This window comes from Dipteris shenzhenensis, chromosome 1, assembly GCF_047967505.1.
Source record: "Dipteris shenzhenensis isolate YYH24624 ecotype China chromosome 1, Dip_SZ_1.0, whole genome shotgun sequence".
NCBI lineage: Eukaryota > Viridiplantae > Streptophyta > Polypodiopsida > Gleicheniales > Dipteridaceae > Dipteris > Dipteris shenzhenensis.
The window spans coordinates 12,403,373-12,423,389 of record NC_141596.1 but is presented as its reverse complement, the minus strand read 5'-3'; the positions used below and the strand labels follow the sequence as shown (position 1 = coordinate 12,423,389).

The 20,017-nt window shown below is 39.3% G+C and overlaps 1 protein-coding gene across 1 annotated transcript; it reads left to right on the top strand.

The window, feature by feature from the left end:
• The first annotated feature begins 15,533 nt into the window (after positions 1 to 15,533).
• Positions 15,534 to 19,147, top strand: LOC147905393 (pentatricopeptide repeat-containing protein At3g16610-like). The gene is made up of 2 exons (XM_087371545.1): positions 15,534 to 16,707; positions 16,945 to 19,147. The coding sequence occupies exons 1-2, from the start codon at positions 15,808 to 15,810 to the stop codon at positions 18,436 to 18,438; spliced, it is 2,394 nt and encodes a 797-aa protein (XP_087227671.1). The 5' UTR covers positions 15,534 to 15,807; the 3' UTR covers positions 18,439 to 19,147.
• The last annotated feature ends 870 nt before the right edge of the window (positions 19,148 to 20,017 follow it).

Genomic DNA, 20,017 nt, shown 5'->3' with positions numbered 1-20,017 from the left:
AACAAGCTAAATTCAATGTTTAGGATGTTCTTGTGGGAAGGTGATGAAGACTATGGAGAATAGCTAAGGTGAACTGGGTGGGATTATTGTACCTTACCAAAAGCTGAAGGTGGCCTAGGATGAATTATAATACCACTCTACAGCATGTTGTTGGATTTATGGATCACAAGACGTACCAGGCCTAAATTTCTAGTACAAATTGAAATGACTGAGGTGCAGCCATTGCTGGTTAATGTTGCGGTGCACTCCAGCCAATTGATTTGACAGTTAACTGCCCAACACCAAGTTCTCCCAAGGATTACTTGTTCATCCATAGCACCTGCAGGCATAACGTCACATCTATTAGCCATGCTATGGTTATTAACCGACATGGGCAATTCCACACAACCTATTCCGGGTGAGATTTTTCCATTCACTGTGGATATTAAGACAAGTGTAGGTTCTCGGGTTACTTAAATATTGGGAGCCATGTGCACATCTTGTATGATATTACGGTATGGCTTGCACCAAGGTTGATGAAGGCCTCTGCAAAGCAAATAGTTTTCCTACATAGTTGGAAGTCCACATGCACCCTAGTGCACGCTAGTCGGATCGAAAGTGAGATCATCCATGGGGTTTAACGCTTTCACGGATGCTTCACAACAATTGTTGTGAAGAGAGTGGGAGAGAAGGAAGGAGTCTCACTTGCAGCTTTCTCGCATACACAATGGGGAAATATACACAAAGGTGGAGGTTGAAAACAATTTTCCTCTTCTTAGCTATGAAAGCCAAAAGAACTCTAAGTACAAAAGAATAGATAAACCCTATTTGTGGGTCTCAAACTAAACTCAGCTAACTAAGGTGGCGTATTAACTGAGCCACTCTCTAGAGTACATAAAGATAGCTGTCATCCAGCTATTATTCATGGGCGGTGTACCAACTGCATGTCCTGCCTCTTGAAATTTTTAAGAGGTAATCTTCCATCCTTTTTAATACCCAAAGTACTTTCGGAGCCTTGAGATAGGCCAATGCTAAAGCTTGCTAAAACATTTAGCTAGTAGAATTAGATAGAGCTGTTATCATTAGTAAGAAAAAAGTGGAGGAGCTAAAGGAGAATGTTTGTACTCTCAAGATGAGGCAAGAAGGAATCAAGAGACAACTTGCTCATGTCCAAGGTGATACTTTGATATTGACATCTGCAATAGTTAAATAAGAGGAATACCCTCTTACAATGCAACAGGGTCATACGTGTAGCACAATATGCCATGGGCACCTTATAGATGAGTACCAGACCCAATGGCCCTAATGTGACCACCCTATGCATGTTTTTTGCTTTGGAATGTTTGTGCATGCAACCTTTGTATGTAGAGATTATTGTATGCCGATGCTCAAGACATGGAGAGATCAATTGTGCGCCTACCACAAATATGTATCCAATGAAAGTAGAGGTGGCACATGCATTAGGGCCACAAAAAGAAAGGATCCCTTTGATGAAGGGAAGATACAGCCCCCTGATGAAGGACGAAGAAGCCCTTGTTCGATGAAGGGAAGATACACCCCCTGATGAAAGGAAGAATAAGCACATTGATGAAGGGAAGGACCCGTCAGTGAAGAAAAGCCCCTATTTGATGGAGGGAAGATACAACCCTTGATGAAAGAAAGACAAAGACCCTTGATGAAGGGAAGTACCCATCAGCTTGCATACCATTCTCATGATTTTACACCACTTTTTGAGATGTACAATGAAACTTAGAAAGTGCCAGAGTTCTTGTATTTTTGAGGTCTTCTTGACCACTTTTTAGCACTTTTGGGCATTATTTGAGCACTTTTGTGCACTTTTCTAACTATATTTGACCACAATAAGTTTGTGATTATGGGATAAGCGTAACTATAATTAGCACGGTGGTTTTAAGCCATTCCCAATGCAATGGTTAAACAAAAGATGATTCCTAAGTAGAGGATATATGCGTATTCAATAACAAGTTTGTATATATTATCAGGCTTGTATTCATAAGACCTACTGCAACCACCATGTTGGCTGGTGATGCAGAACACATGGCATTGCACACAGCCACCACAATGGTTAAAATTATACTATACGTGCTGTGGCCTATGTCAACCACCGCAATGGTCGAGCCCACCAACTAGCCATATTAAACATTTTTTGAAGCCCTTAAGGGCAATTCTAAAGCTTAATTGTGATTGTATCCATATAAATATCAAGATTTTTCAAATAAGACTAGTATTTATAAGTCCAAAACTCATAACAAGTTTGTATATATTAGCAAGCTTATATTACAAAAAGGTGTTCTGTTGATACAAGAATGCAATACTCATAAGACTAAGAATACATAACAAATTTGTATGTATTAACAAACTTATATTACAAAAACATGCTATGCAAAGGTGTTCTATCGATACAAGAATGGTCAGCTCAGCAAGTGCTTGAGTTGCTCAACTTCACAAAAAAGGTATGCTCAACTTATAAGCTACTCAACTCAACCTTCATGAAGATCGATCGATTTCTTGACATTGTAAAAACTTTCACAAGATTATTCCCATGGCCTACAGGATCCATGTGAATTGTGGCCCATATAGAATCCACAAATAGACTTCATCGTTGTGGGACTGAAACATAGATCTCACATGGAATGAATCAGGAAAATTACCCATCTAGTTAAGGTCTTGCAGCAAATCACCCACTCTACAGTCGTGGGAGAGAACTACCACCAATTTGGAGACAGTTAAGAATAATAACGGAATACGATGGAGGTGGGACATAGCACTTGGTGGATCTAGAGGGTGGTGATGGAGGTGGAGAATGAGCTGCAACAAGAGGGTTGAGTTAGAGTTAAGGGTGGGAGACAAGGGTGGAGCAGTGTGAAGTTGACGAGGGTTATGGAGACGAGGGTAGAGAAGTGTGAAGTCAGCGATAATGGTGGTGACGACATGGGTGGAGCAATGTGAAGTTGATGACTCTACATATCACTTAACTAGCCAGTGTCCACCACTGATCCACCTTGATGAGAAAATTGGCTCTTTAGCTCAAATTGTTAGTTGACAAGCAATTGGCTACCTACTATCAATTTGAAGGGGCAGTACAATAAATGTTTTCCAATGTGGCACTTTGTTTTGAATAGGAAAAGGAAAAAACTCCAGGGCCCTTTAGAGCATGTTGGAGACTTCATTGACCATAGCATGGATCAGATGGTCATCCCATCATGCAAGCAAAGTGCCTGTAGGAGCTTGGTGGCTATTTAATTGGCTACAAGCCTGGTCGCTAAAAAGCAATGAAATTAAGTCATCCCACTTAATCCTAATCGAACTCGAAGGGCTGCTACTTAATCCTCACCACACCATCATCCCACCTAGATCGCGCTGAGGATTACCAGAATTCGAGCGACTACGTTCGAGCGAGGCGATGGTTCGAGTGAGGCATTTCATAAATTTTGACATTGTAGTGTGATGTTTTATGTTCAAAAAGTAGCATGCATTGCTTACTTTTACGGTTGTTGTCCTACCCATGATATTGTGAGTAATCAATTGTCTTATAGACAAACAACAATTTCTAAAAATATTTGGCAATGTTTTTCAAGGGTCAACGATGGAGGGGTGGAAGAAAGGGGTCAAAGTATATGTTTTTCTTGTGCAATTTCCATTTTCAAGGCAAAAAAATAATGGGAGGAGGATTCTCCCTAGAGACCACGATATCGCGGCCTCTTGGGAGGCTCCTCTTACCAATTTTATTTGGGCCATAACTTAGTCAATCGAACTCAAAACGATCAGAATGATATGAATGAATACATTCGTGATGTTAAAGTTTCAAAATTTTAGATATTTAGAAAGTTTATACTTATATTTGTTTCATGAGAGTCGGTCCTTACCAAACTCTATATTTAATTATGACAATGGATTTTTCTCATATAGAGTTTGGGTCCTTGGTTTCCTCCCTCCATCCTAGAGGTGTATACATGGTCAAGGACATATGAAAGTGATCCATATTTAGTTAGCATCATCATGGTCATAAGGTGATCAATAATTTATTAGTTCCATAGTTTAAACATTTTATTCATGTGATCATTTGGTGTACAAAATGGATCAAATCATGTCGGTAGCATAAAAATCGATGAGCTACAAATAGTTGTTTGTGAGGGATTTTGCTAGGAGGAGCTTCTATATCATCGGTAGGACTATTGTTGCCATGTATGTAACTCCATAAAATAAAGAAACCCCTTCAACTCACGTGCTATCTTACATAATTTTTAGTGATCACCTTGAGGTGTAGACATTGCAGCATTTCCCCTTTTGTATCTATTGAATGATTGCTAGCTTGCATGTATTTATTATTTATCAAATAATAGGTTTTCTCTTTGTATGTTGCCAAGAATTTTCCCTTTGGTATTCATTGAATGATCGCTAACTTGCATGGATTTATGAGTTATCCAATAGTAAGTTTAATCTTTGTAAGTTGCCAAGGATCATACAAAAAAAAATTAAAAACACTTTGTAATAGTGTCATGTAGATTCAACCATTTTTAGTAAAAATTTATTGCTCCTACAGGTTTAGACAAAGTTCCTCATAAGCATCGCTCGAACTTTGGGCTCACTCGAACGCAGTCGCTTGATGTTTTCACTTACCCGATGGCGCTTTCTGCTTCATCATTCTCCTAACTATCGTTATGTTATGGTACATAATAAAATCTGTAGAGTTGAATATAACATAAGTTATAAGGGTCTTGACTAAAACTAGTGCTCATTGAATGGTTTCGGTAGTGGGAATAGTTAGAAGTCATGCATGTGATTACTAATAACTAGTAGTAATTGGTAGTGCAAGCATGGAGGCCAATTTCCACCATCATTATTTATAAAAGAATCCACATCCCAATTAAGCCTATTGAATGCCATCATGCATGGTTGCCGATTTCTCCAGCATGAAAACCAATAAAATTCTTGGTTAAATAAAAAAATCTCAATAATTGTATATTTTAAGAAATTTTTATAATTCAAAGGAATCACTAAAACTAGTGTTCATGCATGTAATTAACTAAAACTAGTGCTCACTAAGTGGTTCTGGTAGTGGGAATAGTTAAAAATCATGCATGTTCTCACTAACTAGTAGTGCTAGCAGAACTGTGGCTGATTTCATCATCATTGTTATACATGTCCACGTCCTCCAATTTAGTTGATTCCTCTCACAGTGCTCAATGAGCACATGGCTGCAACCAACATGATGGTTGAATATCAAAACCACCTCCCTCAAATTTCATAACATGCAAATAGCAGAAACAACCAACACTGTGGCTACAACCATTAGTCCCTTTTGCTTCTAGAGCTATTTCTCCCCTCCTTGACAAGTAGCTCCCTCTCTCTCTCTTGCAGGCCTCCCTAACAAGCTACAGCCTCATGGATTCAAGGGAATAGTGGGTAGGGATGCCATCATTCTCTATGGTTTTTGTGTGTGTGTGTTTTGCAAGACTAACTTGACATCATGCATACAATTTTTTCACAAGACTTTCAATCGATGAGACAATGCATGAGTGAACAAGTCTTTTTCACCAACCAAGGAAAGAGGATACATTAAGCAATAGATTCTTTTCAAAACATAGAAAGTACTTGATGCAATTGTAATGTAGAAGGAGTTCTAGTCACCTGCATCCATCCACGAAAAGGATGGTAAGAACAAAAAACCTATAATGTGGGACTATAGTCTATAGAACGGCACTTGTTACCGATGTCACTACATCAAAAAGAAATTACAATTATTCATCACCAGCTTAGTAGGCGATGCCTCATGAGGAATTTCACCATTGGATTCACATGTTCCATTTTCTTTGGCACCTAGTCTTATGCCACACCCATTTTGCCAAACCATGACTCTCCACCATAAGCATTTGTGGCTATAATTATTCACACACAAAATGTATCTATTCTTGCAATCCGTTGCTTCAAATAAGCTGCACCAGGAGCATATACTTATGCTATAGAATGAATAAAAAAAAATTGTTGGTAATACCTCGCATGTGGTTTCACCCACTATGATGAATTGCTTATAGAAAGTCCATCATGAGCCTAAAACCAAAATTTGTTTTGGTAGTTACATCCAGGTAGCTCACCTGTTACCTTCACTCTAACTTTGTCATCCTCTCCCTTATAGCTTGTAGATCTACATGCACACCAATACTTCTGTTTTGCTTCCTTAAAAGAAATAGAGATTGAAAGAAAACCACGATGCAAGCTGCAATGCTTGATGTAAGCACAATATCATACGTGACTTGTAGGAAGCTCGTCTCTATAAATCTGTTCATCAGAGCTATGAAGTGAGTGATATGGAAAAAGGCCATGCTAGTGTCACCTTATATAATCAGCATTACCTTTAGACTATCATAGGGTACAAAATTGTGCTGTCCTTGAATACTAGGGGCCTCAATCACTTGGATTTTTAGAGCTCCGTGAGAGCCTGGTGTGATGACCTCATAATAATGGTTCTCAATATTTCGAGTTTAAGCACCATTGTAGAGACTGGTATTAGCTCAGAATGTGCTCATAGTTCAAGCACCGTTGTAGAGACCGATATTGGCCCAGTATGTGATTCCATTATGTGAGATGAATGGTAGGACTTCAAGTGGCTCTTGAAGACCAGAGACTTGAATCAGATTTCTTGCTCGTTGTGGCTCAAGTGTACTATTGGGCCTCAAATCATCTATCTTACCCTGGTCTTTAGATCTTTGTGAGAGCAATGTGGAGAAAGGTAGACTATCATTCCTTTTATGTGCTCCTGCCTTGCCACCTGACCTTCCAACTTCAATCAGTTGAATGCCATACTTATATTAGAGACTCTTTTTTGCATCCCAGGTTATTTAATGATGTCCTAATAGTAAAAAAAATATGTATCATTATATTTTCATCTGTGACATCTTTTATAGAGACCCTTTGTATCCTCAAATATATGGTTCATTTATTTTTCTATATAGGGTACTTTTGTAGCACTGATGTGCATCTTCAGCCACACATCACAATCAAGGTGGCACAACACATAGAATGAAGAGGCTAGAACAGGAGGTGATGGTAGCAATACGGAGGAAATGAACAAGGCAACACTAACGGGCCCTGTGAGGAAATCAAGGCCGACGAGGGGGGGGAGAGAGAATCGATAGGAGCTGAGAGTAATGAGTAGAGTATAGTAATGAAAGGCATAGATGGTAAGAAAGAGGGGAAAGAACGGGTTAAATAAGGTGGACGGAAAGGTTGGGGAAGTAAGTCAGTCAGGTCAAAGAGAAGTCAAAGTAATCGAACAACACACAGAGGTAAGGTGCCAGGATAGGAATTAGTTTGGGGTAGTTAGGGAAAGGTTAGAGTGAGAGTTTGTTAGGGAGAGAAGGGGGGTTTTAGTTAGCGAGAGTGAAGTTAGGAAAAAGTAAATAAATTAAAAACAAAATAAAAAATGAAAATTTAAGGAAGTATTAATAAGGAAAGATAAATTAAATTGAAGAGAATAGAGTAAATAATAAAGTATTAGGAAAATTAGAAAAAAGGGGGAAATTAAAAAGGTTTAAAATAGGAAAAAATAAAATAAAAGGGAACATTTAATGGAAAGGAAAGGGGAGATTGAGGAAAATTAGGTGTAATAGAAATAAATTAGGAAAATAAGAAACATTAATGGAAAATTTTATTCTTGCCAGTGTCGGCTGAAGTCCACGCATTCCTGGCACGATTGTTCTATGAGTGGTTGCCCACCTGGCACCAAAAGAAGAACCGTAGGAGGCGGGCATAACACAATGTGCATCTTTGCTTCGTCTATTAATATAATGGTGTCTAGTTCGTTTGTTGATACGATGGTGTTTGGTTCGTCTGGTATAGACTTTGGTATAGGCCTTGATAGTGAGCAGAACTGTCGGAATTATGTTAGTCTTTTTTTACTATTCTAAAGAATGTTGACTCTTTTTTCATATAGACCTGCATTTTTAACAAAAATAATAATAATGGAAAATTTTGGCAAATAAAGGAAAAATAATAAACAATTTTTTAGGAAATTTGGAAAAAATAAGGAGAACCAAGGTACAAGATGGGGGTAAATAATTAAAATTTATTTGAAGAATTTAGAAAAGTAGGGTGGGGGACACACACACACACACACACACACACACACTCACATAGAATGTAGAGAAAAAATAGGTACAAATTAAGAGAATTTTAGAAAGATATTTAGGAAAATTTTTAGAAAGAAAAGAAAATTAGGAAAAATGGAAATAATAGGGAGAATTAGGAAATAATTAGTGGAATTAGGTAATTATGAAAAAAGAAAAGAAAAAATAGGAAAAAATAGGGGAGAATATAAAAAATTAGGAGAAAACAATGAAATTTTAAAAAGGTGCTAGACTGGGATAAATTGAGAGGTTTTAGGGGAATTTAGGAGAAAGAGAGGGGAGAGAAGGGTAGAGAGAGAGTGAGGGAAAAAATTTGGAGAGAGAAAGAAAGGGGGAAGAGAGTTTAAAAAGGTTTCACAGGATTATAAAGGGAAGAAAAGTAATTAGTATGGTCAAAAGGAAAAAAGAGGATAGTTTGTGTGTGTGTGTGTGTGTGTGTTTAGATTTAAAAATACCATCAATAAATGAACCATACAATTAATTTAATCATTTGGATAATTATAAAAAGAAATGGTTAGGAAAAAGAAATTTGAACACTGAATTGAAGTAACCTTTAACAATAATGCAATCCAAATTTTTTTAACGAAATTAGGAGGAATGGCAACATAAGTTTTCTTTATATCGAGTTTGCAAACTTTTAGCAATGAATTGGTACAAAAGTGTCAAATCCGCCAACTTCCGAGGTCAAGGTCTACTTACCTGCTGCCACCATCCAAATAAACTAGGTGTTAGAACATCATAGTTACTAACACCATAGTTACGTTGGGGTAGATAGGTAATGCATGTTTTCCCTAGCTTGTTATCGCTTTACCTAGGAATATAGGCAACCATATCAATTCTTAGATAATTAAAAAAACAATTTAGCCACAAGTGAAGTTTAAGTCACAAGTGGAGTAAGGAGCGAGTGTGAGTGCATGGGTTAAGAAGGGATTAGAGGAGGTATGGGATGATTAGTGGACTTTGTATGTGGGGTGGTTAAAAAGAAAGTGTAAAGGGAAGATTTCAACGGGGTACATAAAAGAATAATTCATAGTTAGGTAAGTATTCATGTGTGTGTGTGTGTGTGTGTGTGTGTGTTGAGAGAGAAAGAGAGAATAAAAGGGGGTTGTGCATGTGTCATGACTAGTAAAGACAAAAGGGAAATATCTTTATATAACTATATAACTATATATATATATGGTGGTGTGTGTGTGTGTGTGCATGAGAGAGAGAGAGAGAGAGAGAGAGAGAGAGAGAGAGAGAGAGTTTATTAAACTATTCAAAAGACTGATGGGTCTATGAGACTATGAGAGACCTGATACAACAAGCCAAAAGTGTGGAGCTACTAGAACACACCCATGCTAGACACTAAATGCTAAAGAGAGAGAGATATCTTCAACTTGTTCTTGTCTTGGATAGTGAACAAAGTCAGTTTCTCACACTGATAACTTTTCTTGGATGAAGTGATAATGCACTTCAATGTGCTTTATTCTAGCATGAAATATGGGATTCTTTGCCGGTTGAATGTTTCTCATACAATTAGTTCTATAAAAAGAATTTTAGTTTAAGATAGAAACCCTCGAACCCAAATGGCTTTCTTGGTTGATCCTCAATATTTTTCTTATGCTGAGGATAAGGCAATCCTTGGTTACTTCTTTCTTTTGTTACCTTGTAAGGCAAAGCTGTTGAACCAAGGCTAAAATTGTATAATCTTGTATATCTCTTATCTTCAACACTACAGAAATAAGAGAAATAAGAGAAATGATATAGGAATTATGATCACAAAGGGAAAATATACTCAAAAAGTTCTTAAGCACTTGGACTACAAGCCACTCCAAACTCCTATGGAATGCTACATCAAATTGTGAGCTGTTGTGCTCAACAATCCTAATTAGAAGCTTGGTCTATTTGACTATCATATGGTTGGGCATCTTAATCAATTGGTGTTCACAAGTTTACACCTTTTAGCTATTATGGATTAATCATGACAAGTTTTCATGGAATTATGGATCATTTATGGCAAGTTTACAACTTTCAGCTTTCATGGATACACTAATGCTAATTGTGAAGGAAGTGTAAATGATAGAAGTAGCAACTATGTCTTGGCAAAGTAAGAAATAATCAACAGTGGCCTTATCTCATCAACATTATTAGAATATACAGGATCCACCAATGCTACATGTGAAGTGTTCTGGTTTAGAGGATTTTAATCAAAACCTGAGATTCTTTCAAGACAACCTAGAATTCTCTATTTTGACTACATTTGCTACAATACGAGTAGCATTCAATAGCAAAGAACCCAATGTTTGAAAGCACATGAATTGCATTACCATGTTATTTGAGAAAACCCCCTAAGTCGGTTTAGGAAGGGGACCAGCCAGTATCTACTCAATTGGGCTTAATGAAACATAATTTGTAACTATTTTGCATGGGAAGAAGAGGTTGTGGTGCCTAGCTCAAATTAAATGAGCAATCATTGTTGCTATATATTATACTAGGTAGATGTATCTGATGGGAAACTAGTCATAGGTTGGTGACCCCTCATGACAATTCTCAAAGTCATGAAATCCATTATGTGTAGTGTAAAGACATTTACATTGACCGCCTGATCCCAACGGTAGGTAGACATGACTTTTTTTATTCACACCTCTTAATGGTCTACATGGCTTCTTTGAGCACCTTCATATATGACTTATTCCCTCCTATGACAAGGAGTGCAATACTCAAACACTGAACTCAAATCAAATAGCCTCTTGAATAAGGAAGTAATAATAGCTGAATGTTTTCCCTACTTGTGAACAAACTCAAGGACATAAGATGGGGCTTTCCAATCTAGATTAAAGGAGAACATACTCATGGATTCCAATACAAGCCAATGGCTACTAAACTTGCACAAAGTTAAAATGAGTGCACATGCCAATCACACTTTCCTTTAGGACAAGGCATTGGAAGCTATGACTTGTTGTCCGACCTTAAAGAAAAGGAAGCTCATATCAAAAAATTATGGGGTTCTAATTTTGGATGTTGGTGTACTGTACCACTTAGCTTATTTTGAGCCAATTGTACCATAAAAGGAGCTTAAGCCCTAATGACATGGTGGGAAGAGGGTCTTTATGGGAAAAACTAATTCCCATGTTAAATATCATAATGTTGGTAAACAAGGTGAATTACATTCATAAGGGATGCCTTCAAGGTAGATGTTTGTTGAAAGAGCAGAGTGTTGTAGTAGTAAACGTTAAGAGGAATCTATGTTTGTGTAAAGTAGGGAGTGGTCAGACTAGTGAATGATATTTGTACCAAATATTTTGTGTTCGTTTTCTTTGTTTGTCCATATGTGGTCAATAGTTAAACCATGGATAGTAGTTGGTTGATTTATCAACAATTGTGTGAATTTTTTTTGTTCCATGAAAGTTGTAAGTGCTTTGTCCTTGTTGCTTGAGATGCTAAAGTTGATGTTGAAATCTCCAATGATTGTTGTTGTTGTACATCTTGTATGTGTTGAAGAGTTTTTTCAAGAGAAGCGAGGAGTGTGGTAGTTTTTGACAAGGGAGAGTTTGTATAAATTTATGATTGCAATAGTTTTAGAGAAATTTGTTTTGAAGACTGTAAGCATTCTAAACCTTAATGTTGAATGTACTTGTGTTGAAGTCGTTGCATGTCTTGTTTGTAACATGTTGCTATTCCTACACCGTCAGATTTTTCCAAGCACATGAATCTTGGTAAGGATAGTTTTGTTAATGTCTTGATATGTAACTCTTGTAGGCAAAGGATTGTGGCGCTTAGGAGGATTTTGTCGTTGACTATGTTTAAGAAATGAGATTTCAATGCACGTGTGTTTAGAGATTGTAATGTCTTGTGGTTGATGTTGTTTTCTAAGAAGTTTTCTTGTATTGGAATCCATTCTCTATCGGACTTGAGTCGTTCCATTTCTTTAAGTACGTTGTTGTCTACTTTGATGTGTTTAGGCTCCAATGGCTTGATGAAATATAAGTTTTCAGGGTTTTGTATATGTGATAATGCTATGTATGTTAGACCATGTGATTTGATGATAGATGGGTCAAATGCAAGGTAATCCATGGCTACTCCTTGCGAACGATGGATTATTCTAGCGGCAGCAACTGGTTGTATGGGAAATTGCCTGCAAGAGATTGAATTCAAGTTGTTTTTACCTATCTGAAATTCTTTTGTGATTTGATGTATCGGTGTCCATGTCTTTGGAATGTCAAGCTTGTAAAGAGAAGAATTATTGATGTGAGCTTGTTTTTCTATTGTTGTATTTTTTAAAAAGATCCAAACAACCCGATGTTCCTTTGTTATGTGTGAATGTTGGAATATTCCATCTGCTCCGTTTACCAAGCCATCGGAGATGTCAAGATTTCTCAAGCATATTTTGACTATCATTCCTGGTTTCAAAAGTAGTGTTTTGTGCAATCCTACTGTGTTTTTTGGATTCAAAGGGATTGTTATGGTCTTGCTACATGTTTTGTGTCTTGTGTGTGTTGCTTCGAGAATATGGGGGGTATGTTCAAGTAAGTGATACACTTCTTTGTTGTGAATGTCTTTAGAGGTATTTGTGTGGAACAAGTGTGGAATGTTTTGTTTTTGCAGTGGTTGCCTCTATTTATTGTTAATGTAGGATATGTCTCCTAATGTATGTTTACATATTCGTATTCTATTGAGTACCTCTAAGAATTCGTTGTTTGTTTAGCACATTGGTCTATTGAATTCATATTGCAAGACATTGTCCTACCACAAAGATGTCTGCATTGTCATGTGTGTTGGTTGAGCCATGAATCTTTTGCTGGGATAGCTTGGCATAAGTCTCTACATAAGAGAACATCAACAACTCCAAATGGTTGGAGGTGGTTGTGCTTGATTTCACATAGCCACATGTTGGCTACAACCAAAGTGCTATGCCCAATCAAGGATACTTCATTGAAGACAACAAGTTGAAGGTCTTTGTTGAGTTGTAATAGCACTTACAATTTTTTGTTTGAGAGGCTTGTGTAGTGGGATGCCATTAGTGGTAGATGTAGCGCTGAATGGATTGTTGTACCACCAATGTTAAAAGCTTCTTTTCTAGTGTAAGCCAAGAGGAGAACTTTTGGGGAGTCCACATCATGAGTACTTTTGTGTGAGTAGTTCCATAGAAGTGTTTGAATGACTGCCAAAAGTGTAAATGTTTTTCCCGTTGCCTGTCAAGGAAAGATGGAATGCTCTTTTTGGAGAGATCCTTTTCTTCAACATTATGTCTTCCACAATAAGCCATTGTTCATTGTTCAAAGCTTTGAAGTTAATGTAGTAGTCATTGTTAGGCACAAATTTATATGACAGTAAGGAATTGTTGAGGAATTGATTTTGTTTTGGAGGGTTTGGCATGTCAATTTCAATGTCGTAACCCTCTTGTTTTTTTTTGTTTGATGTCGCTATTTGATGATATTCCAAAAATAAGAGCGTTTTCGATATATAGAAGACCATGATCATGTTGACTATCGCTATTTTGGAACTTGGTCACAAAGTAGAAATCATTCACTTTTCCAAGAATACTTTGATCTTGTCTTAGCATATTCTTGAGTGCTTGAAATCTATGCATGTAATATTGGGCTATAGTGATCGAATTTGAATGCAAGAGATGTCTAGTTTTTGCTTGTGGATTCAAATGTTTGTCATATGCGGCATCTGGGTTCAACTTTTGGATTGCTTCAAGCAATGGTTTCTATAACTTCTCTGCAGGTAGTTAATAGCATGACAAAGAAGGTTGGGGAACCCAGTTGTCACAACATCGAGAAGAGGTTTTTCTTGAGATAGTACTTATAGTCAGCAAAGTTCGAAGATGTCAAAAGTCTCGATACCCAATGTTTGAACGAAGTATTTTTATAACATTTGTGCTTAAGAGGGCATCCTTTGATGAAGATCTTAAAGTGCTATTCCTTTTGTTTGAGCTTTTCACATTCTAACCCAAGACGATGATAGAACTTGTTTTACCAAAGTTTTCATTGCTTTGAAGAAGAGGTTTTCTATGGAGAGTGCAAAGCGGTGATCCACATTTATTAACTCCCACCTTGCAATGTCTTGGTAGGAAATGTGTTTAGGAATGTTGTATTTTCATGGGTTTCCAATGAAAATGCTTAATGGTGAAAAACCCTATGAGGGTTCAATAGCAATAGTTTGTCCCTCGAAGTCAACAACTTGTTGAGTTGTGTAAACTCCATACATGTACTAAAGTATTAGTCAACAGTTCTTCTTCTATTGTTTCTTGCAAGTCTTGTTCATTGTTTTGATGTTCTTTGTCTTTTCCTTGTACGATTTTTACATGTTGTTACCAAAGATGGTTAATTTGAACGTTGTTTCCTTGATACAAGGGAATTGACAACAACTCTTTCAATGCAAGCATCATAAAAGTTGGTCGCACAGTACCACTCATGTAATTATGTTTGAAAGAGAGCTTATGCTTGATTGCAACAACAATTGTGTCACAATCGATTAAGAACCTAGGCAACACTTGTTGTGCTCTATCAATATCACCAATTCATTGACAACAATCCTAGGTAATACATATTGCCCTTCGTATGTTAGCTCTCGAATTTGAGCAAATAGTATTCTAATTGAGACTAAGCGTGCTTCAATATCATTGAGATTACTTGTGAATTTAGTTTTATGGGCCATTTGCATGTTCTTTGAAGATATTATTGGAATAATTTCATTCTTAACATCTTTATATCAAAGTCTGTATTGCAAATTGCATCTGTCAACTTGGAAGCACCATCACTATTAATTTGCGCCTCAATTTGTGCCTCAACCATGATTAGTTGGATGCAAATTGCATCGCTCTCAGTGCCTTAGCCAACAAATTGCATCTGTCAACTTGGAAGCACCACCACTCAAGAAAGAAGATGTTGTCAGACCTCAGAGTAATGGTAATCATCAATCCAGCCATCGCCTCAACCACCCAAGAAGAAGCGATAAGTAATGGTAATCATCATAAAGCTAGCGCCTCAACCACCTGAAAGAAGAAGCGAGTCATCGAACAGGAACGAAACAACAAATGAAATTGGAGGCTTGAGGTAGATTACCATAACAAGCCACGTGTTACGAAGCGTGAGGCTCACACTGACATGCAACTGGCGCATTGCACGCCAGCATCCAATCACAAAAACCCTATTTTAAATTACCAAAAGTTGAGCAATTTCTGCTCTGCAAAAAACGTCTACCCCAAGGGCAAGCCAAAATGTTCACAAAGTCTTTTCCCCACAAAACCAGTGACCAAAACGTGGGCACATGCCACCTGTGCATCAATTCTCCAATTTCCCACAAAACTACCACAGGGTTTAAATAAGGCCGGCCTATTGAAGAAGCATAAGGGAAAAGCTTCCCTCAAGCTTTTCCCGTACGCCGAGGGCCCTGTGGGAGGAAGTTGAATGCGATGGGAGACGGATTTTCTCCTTGCCATGTCTGCCATTCGTGCATTCCGTCCGTTTTCTACGATTGATCTTCCTTGGTAGAAGAGCCAGCGGTTGGACGGCTCAAATGCTCTTCCGTCCCTTGACGAAAAACAAAAGCAAAAGGCATGTTGTTTTTCAAAAGGAATTTGTGGTTGGGCATTTTGGAGTTGCAATCTGGAGTCTTTTCACCTGCGAAATGGCCTGCATTGGACAAAACTTGAAGGACCCAAGAACAACATGGAGATACTGAGGTCTCTGCTGGAATGCTCCAACTAGCGAGGTGTTGGAGCACAATTGGGTTTCTTGGGCTCTCAGGCAAGCTCTCCAGGTTCGTGCATTGTCATTCTCAAACATGGATTTCAATTTCTCATATTGACTATGATAGAAAGGCTTGGACCTTTTTAGATCGAACTCCTTACCGCTATTTCTCGAGGGTAGAGCAATCTTTTCCGTATTCATCAACTACACTAGTAAAGCAAAACGCCCATGTGCCGAATCTTGAAAAGCCATGGAAGCTGGGATCCTCGGATCAATTAGCTTCCTCTTGCATTCCAATAAATGACACTGCACATGCTTCTCTATTGCGCTCGTGCAAGGACACACGGTCTCTGTCTGATGGCAGGCGTGCCCATGATCATGTAATAAAAGATGGACTTGAGAGCAGTACATTTATGGCTAACCTCCTCATACAAATGTACGGCTCTTGTGGGGACCTCGAGAGTTCACGTGCGGTGTTTGCCACATTGCGTCGACGGGATCATTTTTCATGGAATTTCATGATCAGAGCTCACCAGGGACATGTGAAGGAGGCCCTCCAACTTCATGAACAAATGCAGTATGAAGGGGTTCTGCCGGACAAGTTCGTTTCTGTGAGCATGATTTCTGCATGTGCTAACCAAGGTGCCCTGGCCGAAGGAAAGAGGTTGCATTGTTGCATAGTAAGCAGTGGATCCGACTCAGATGTGGTTCTCGGAACTGCTCTCGTTAACTTCTACGGGAAGTGTCGCACCCTGATAGATGCCCAGAAGGCGTTTGATGCAATGAGTCACCGAAATGAAGTTTCTTGGAATGCCATGGTTGCAGCTCATACCTGGAACCAACAACAGGAGCAAGCCCTTCAGCTCTTTGGACTCATGCAACAGGAAGGAGTGATCCCAAATGAGGTAACTTTTACCACCATTCTTGATGCTTGTGCTAGCAAGGAGGCTTTAGCTGAAGGCAAAAGAATACATGCTCGCCTTTTGGGCAGTGGCTTCAAATTAGACGTTATTTTGGGGACCGCCGTCGTCAATTTGTATGGGAAGTGTGGTTGTCTGGAAGAAGCAATTCTAACGTTTCATGAAATGCCTGAGTGGAACAAGGTTACTGTTGTAAGTATTCTCTCTGCATGTGCCAACCAGGCAGCCCTTGTTGAAGGAAAGCGCATGCATGCTTACATAGGAGGCACTGGGTTAGAGTCAGACACTGTTATTGGGACAGCCCTTGTCAACCTGTATGGTAAGAGTGGCAGCCTGGATGCTGCATCAAAAATGTTTGACAAAATGCTTGAGAAGGACATCGCCTCATGGAATGTCATGCTGGCGGCATATGCCCAAGAAGGAGAGGGTAAGAGCGCTATTAGATTCTTTGAACAAATGCAACAAAACGGAGTTCTGCCAAACAAAGTGACATTTATCAATCTCCTTTCTGCTTGTGCAAACCCAGCAGCTCTGTTGGAAACAAAACAGATCCATGGGCGTATATCTGGCAGTGGATTTGAAGCAGACATTACCTTGGGAAATGCGCTTGTGAGTCTGTATGGCAAGTGTGGCAACATGGAGGATGGACTCAAAATGTTCCATAGGATGCCAGAGCGAAATATAGTCTCATGGAATGCTGTGATTGCTGCTTATGCTCTGAATGGACAGCACGGAATTGCCCTTCAGCTTTTTGTACAAATGCAGCAAGAAGTGGTCATTCCAGACAAGGTCTCATTTGTGAGTTTTTTTAATGCATGTTCCAACAGGGCTGTCTTAAATCAAGGCAAGAATGTTCACAGCTGTATTATACATACCAGCTTTGGGGCAGATGTTGAAATCAGGAATGCCCTCATAAACATGTATGGTAATTGTGGAAGGCTTGAGGAATCATGGAGAGCCTTTGGTGATGTGCCTGAGAGAGACCAGGTCACCTACATCAGCATTCTCTCTACGTGTGCCAATCATGCAGAACTAGCTGAAGCCAAAAGTATGCACTCTTGCATTGTGAGCAGTGGAGTCACGCTAGACATAAATATTGGAAATGCCCTTATCAGCATGTATAGCAAGTGTGGCAGTCTCGAAGATGCACGGAGAGTATTTGATATGATGCCTGAGCGAGATGTAATCTCTTGGACTGGGATGATCTCTGCTTATGCTCAGCATGGGCAAGGCAAGGACATACTTGAACTCTTTGAACTCATGGAGTGGGAAGGGCTGATGGCAAATAAGGCTACGTTTATAAGTATCCTTTCTGCATGTAGCCACACGGGTTTGGTGGATGAGGGTTGGCGTTCTTTTGCTGCAATAAATCAAGATTATGGGTTCACACCTGCTGTGGACCATTATAATTGCATTCTTGACTTGCTGGGGAGGGCAGGGAGGTTGGATGAGGCGGAAAACCTGATTAATAGCATGCCATTCCATCCTACTGTGGTGTCATGGATAACCTTACTTGGAGTTTGCCGGTACTGTGTTGATGTAGAACGTGGAGAACGAGCTGCAAAGCATGCATTTGAACTTGATTCACAGATCACTGGTCCATATGTAATGCTCTCGAACATATATGCCTCAGTTGGCAGGGGATTGGATGCGGAAAAGGTGATGTGTTGGATGAGGGAAATATGTCATAAGGAGCAGCTTCTGCAGGTCAATTGAGCCGAAGGGAAGGTTTCTCATTTGTTTCATAAATGCGAATCATCTGATTAGCAAAGCTGACAGCAAGCACAGGGGATGCCTCTGACATGAGCTTTTCTCCTGTAATGGCAGAGAAGCTGACAACTATGCTGGTCTTTATAAATTCAAGGACTGTATAGTCCGTGTTCTCTGATCATCTGCCTCAGATGTACCATGCATTCTGTCTTAGCTCACCAATGTCAAGCTACTTGACCAGAAGCCTCACTGAACAGGCATTGCATGAGAAGCAGGACTGAAGGGGTGTGCATTTTTGGTGACCTGAAGAGGGAAATCCATACTCTGTACTTGCCTCCAGGTGCTTTCTTAGACAGGGCTCTACCTTTGTTTTGTCTGAGCTTCCTAAGAGACTCTCAAAGCCCACATGCATTCTGAGTTGTTGGGATGACAGACCACGTCTTACAGCTTAGTATCTTTCAATACCTCTGATGGGATGCCCATAGGGACCAAGGGCATCTTGTGACCTTTGTACGTCCTCTGGAAACTCTTGAGATCCTGAAGAGCCATCAGACAAGATTAAAGAAATTCAGGCGTGATCGTCAGACCTTGTTGTACTCAATTCTCTCCTTTAAGAATGCTCAGGATGGAAGTGTGGGACATAGTGGAAGATCTGTACAAGAGGTTCCTCACAAAGGAGTTAGAAGTGCAAGCTTCTTAACCAACTTTAGGAAAGGAAGATGGTACTCCCATGGGAAGGGGAGAACGGGGGTGGGGGAGGAGGGGAGGAGAAAGGGAGAATTTACTCCCATGAGCTTTCTTTCATATAAAGAATACAGCGAAACCCTGTTTACAGCACAAACGAGTTATCAGCTTGCAGGCATCCTTTGCCAAAAGGCAGATTAAAAATCTGATCACACAAACATTTTCTGCAACTTTCAACAAGGGAACCTTTCCCATCTCACAGTAAGCTTTCATAGCAAAATTGCCGAAGTACTCACTTTCTACGTGCTGTATGACGCATCAATTGCTCCACAACAATTAGGAAACCCTTGCTTCTCCTCAAATTCGGCTTTTATTTGCTGAAGCCGAGGACGACTTTTGGCCAAACTATGAACCTAGCCTGGTGCTTCAAAATTGCATGAATGAACTGTCGAAACACTCTGCCTAAAGTGGATTTGACTACTCCGTACAAGGCAGCTACGTGATGTAGAGGCCCCCCTAGCCCAAAGACGGTGCAAGGACATGGCAACTTTCTTTTCGACGGACAACTCCCTTGTGGGGACACCAGCAAGAATTCTCTCAAGTATTGGTTTTTGGGAGAGATCGGCTTATTAGGTGTTATCCATATCCTTACTTAGGATACACAATTTGCATCTGCATACAACAGAGCAGTTGGGCGTTATGCCTGCTTTTTTTATTGCACTCACTACTATCTTCCAAAATTGTAGAGCAATTTCCCAACCCCAAAAAGGGTGCAGGGAATCGTCATTCGCCTTTTACAAAGTGGGCTTTTGCCTCAATGTCTTGCCATTTTGCTAGCTTGTCCCTCAAGGGAAGCCACTTACGCATTACCTCAACTGCAAAATTTCTAGATCTAGCATCT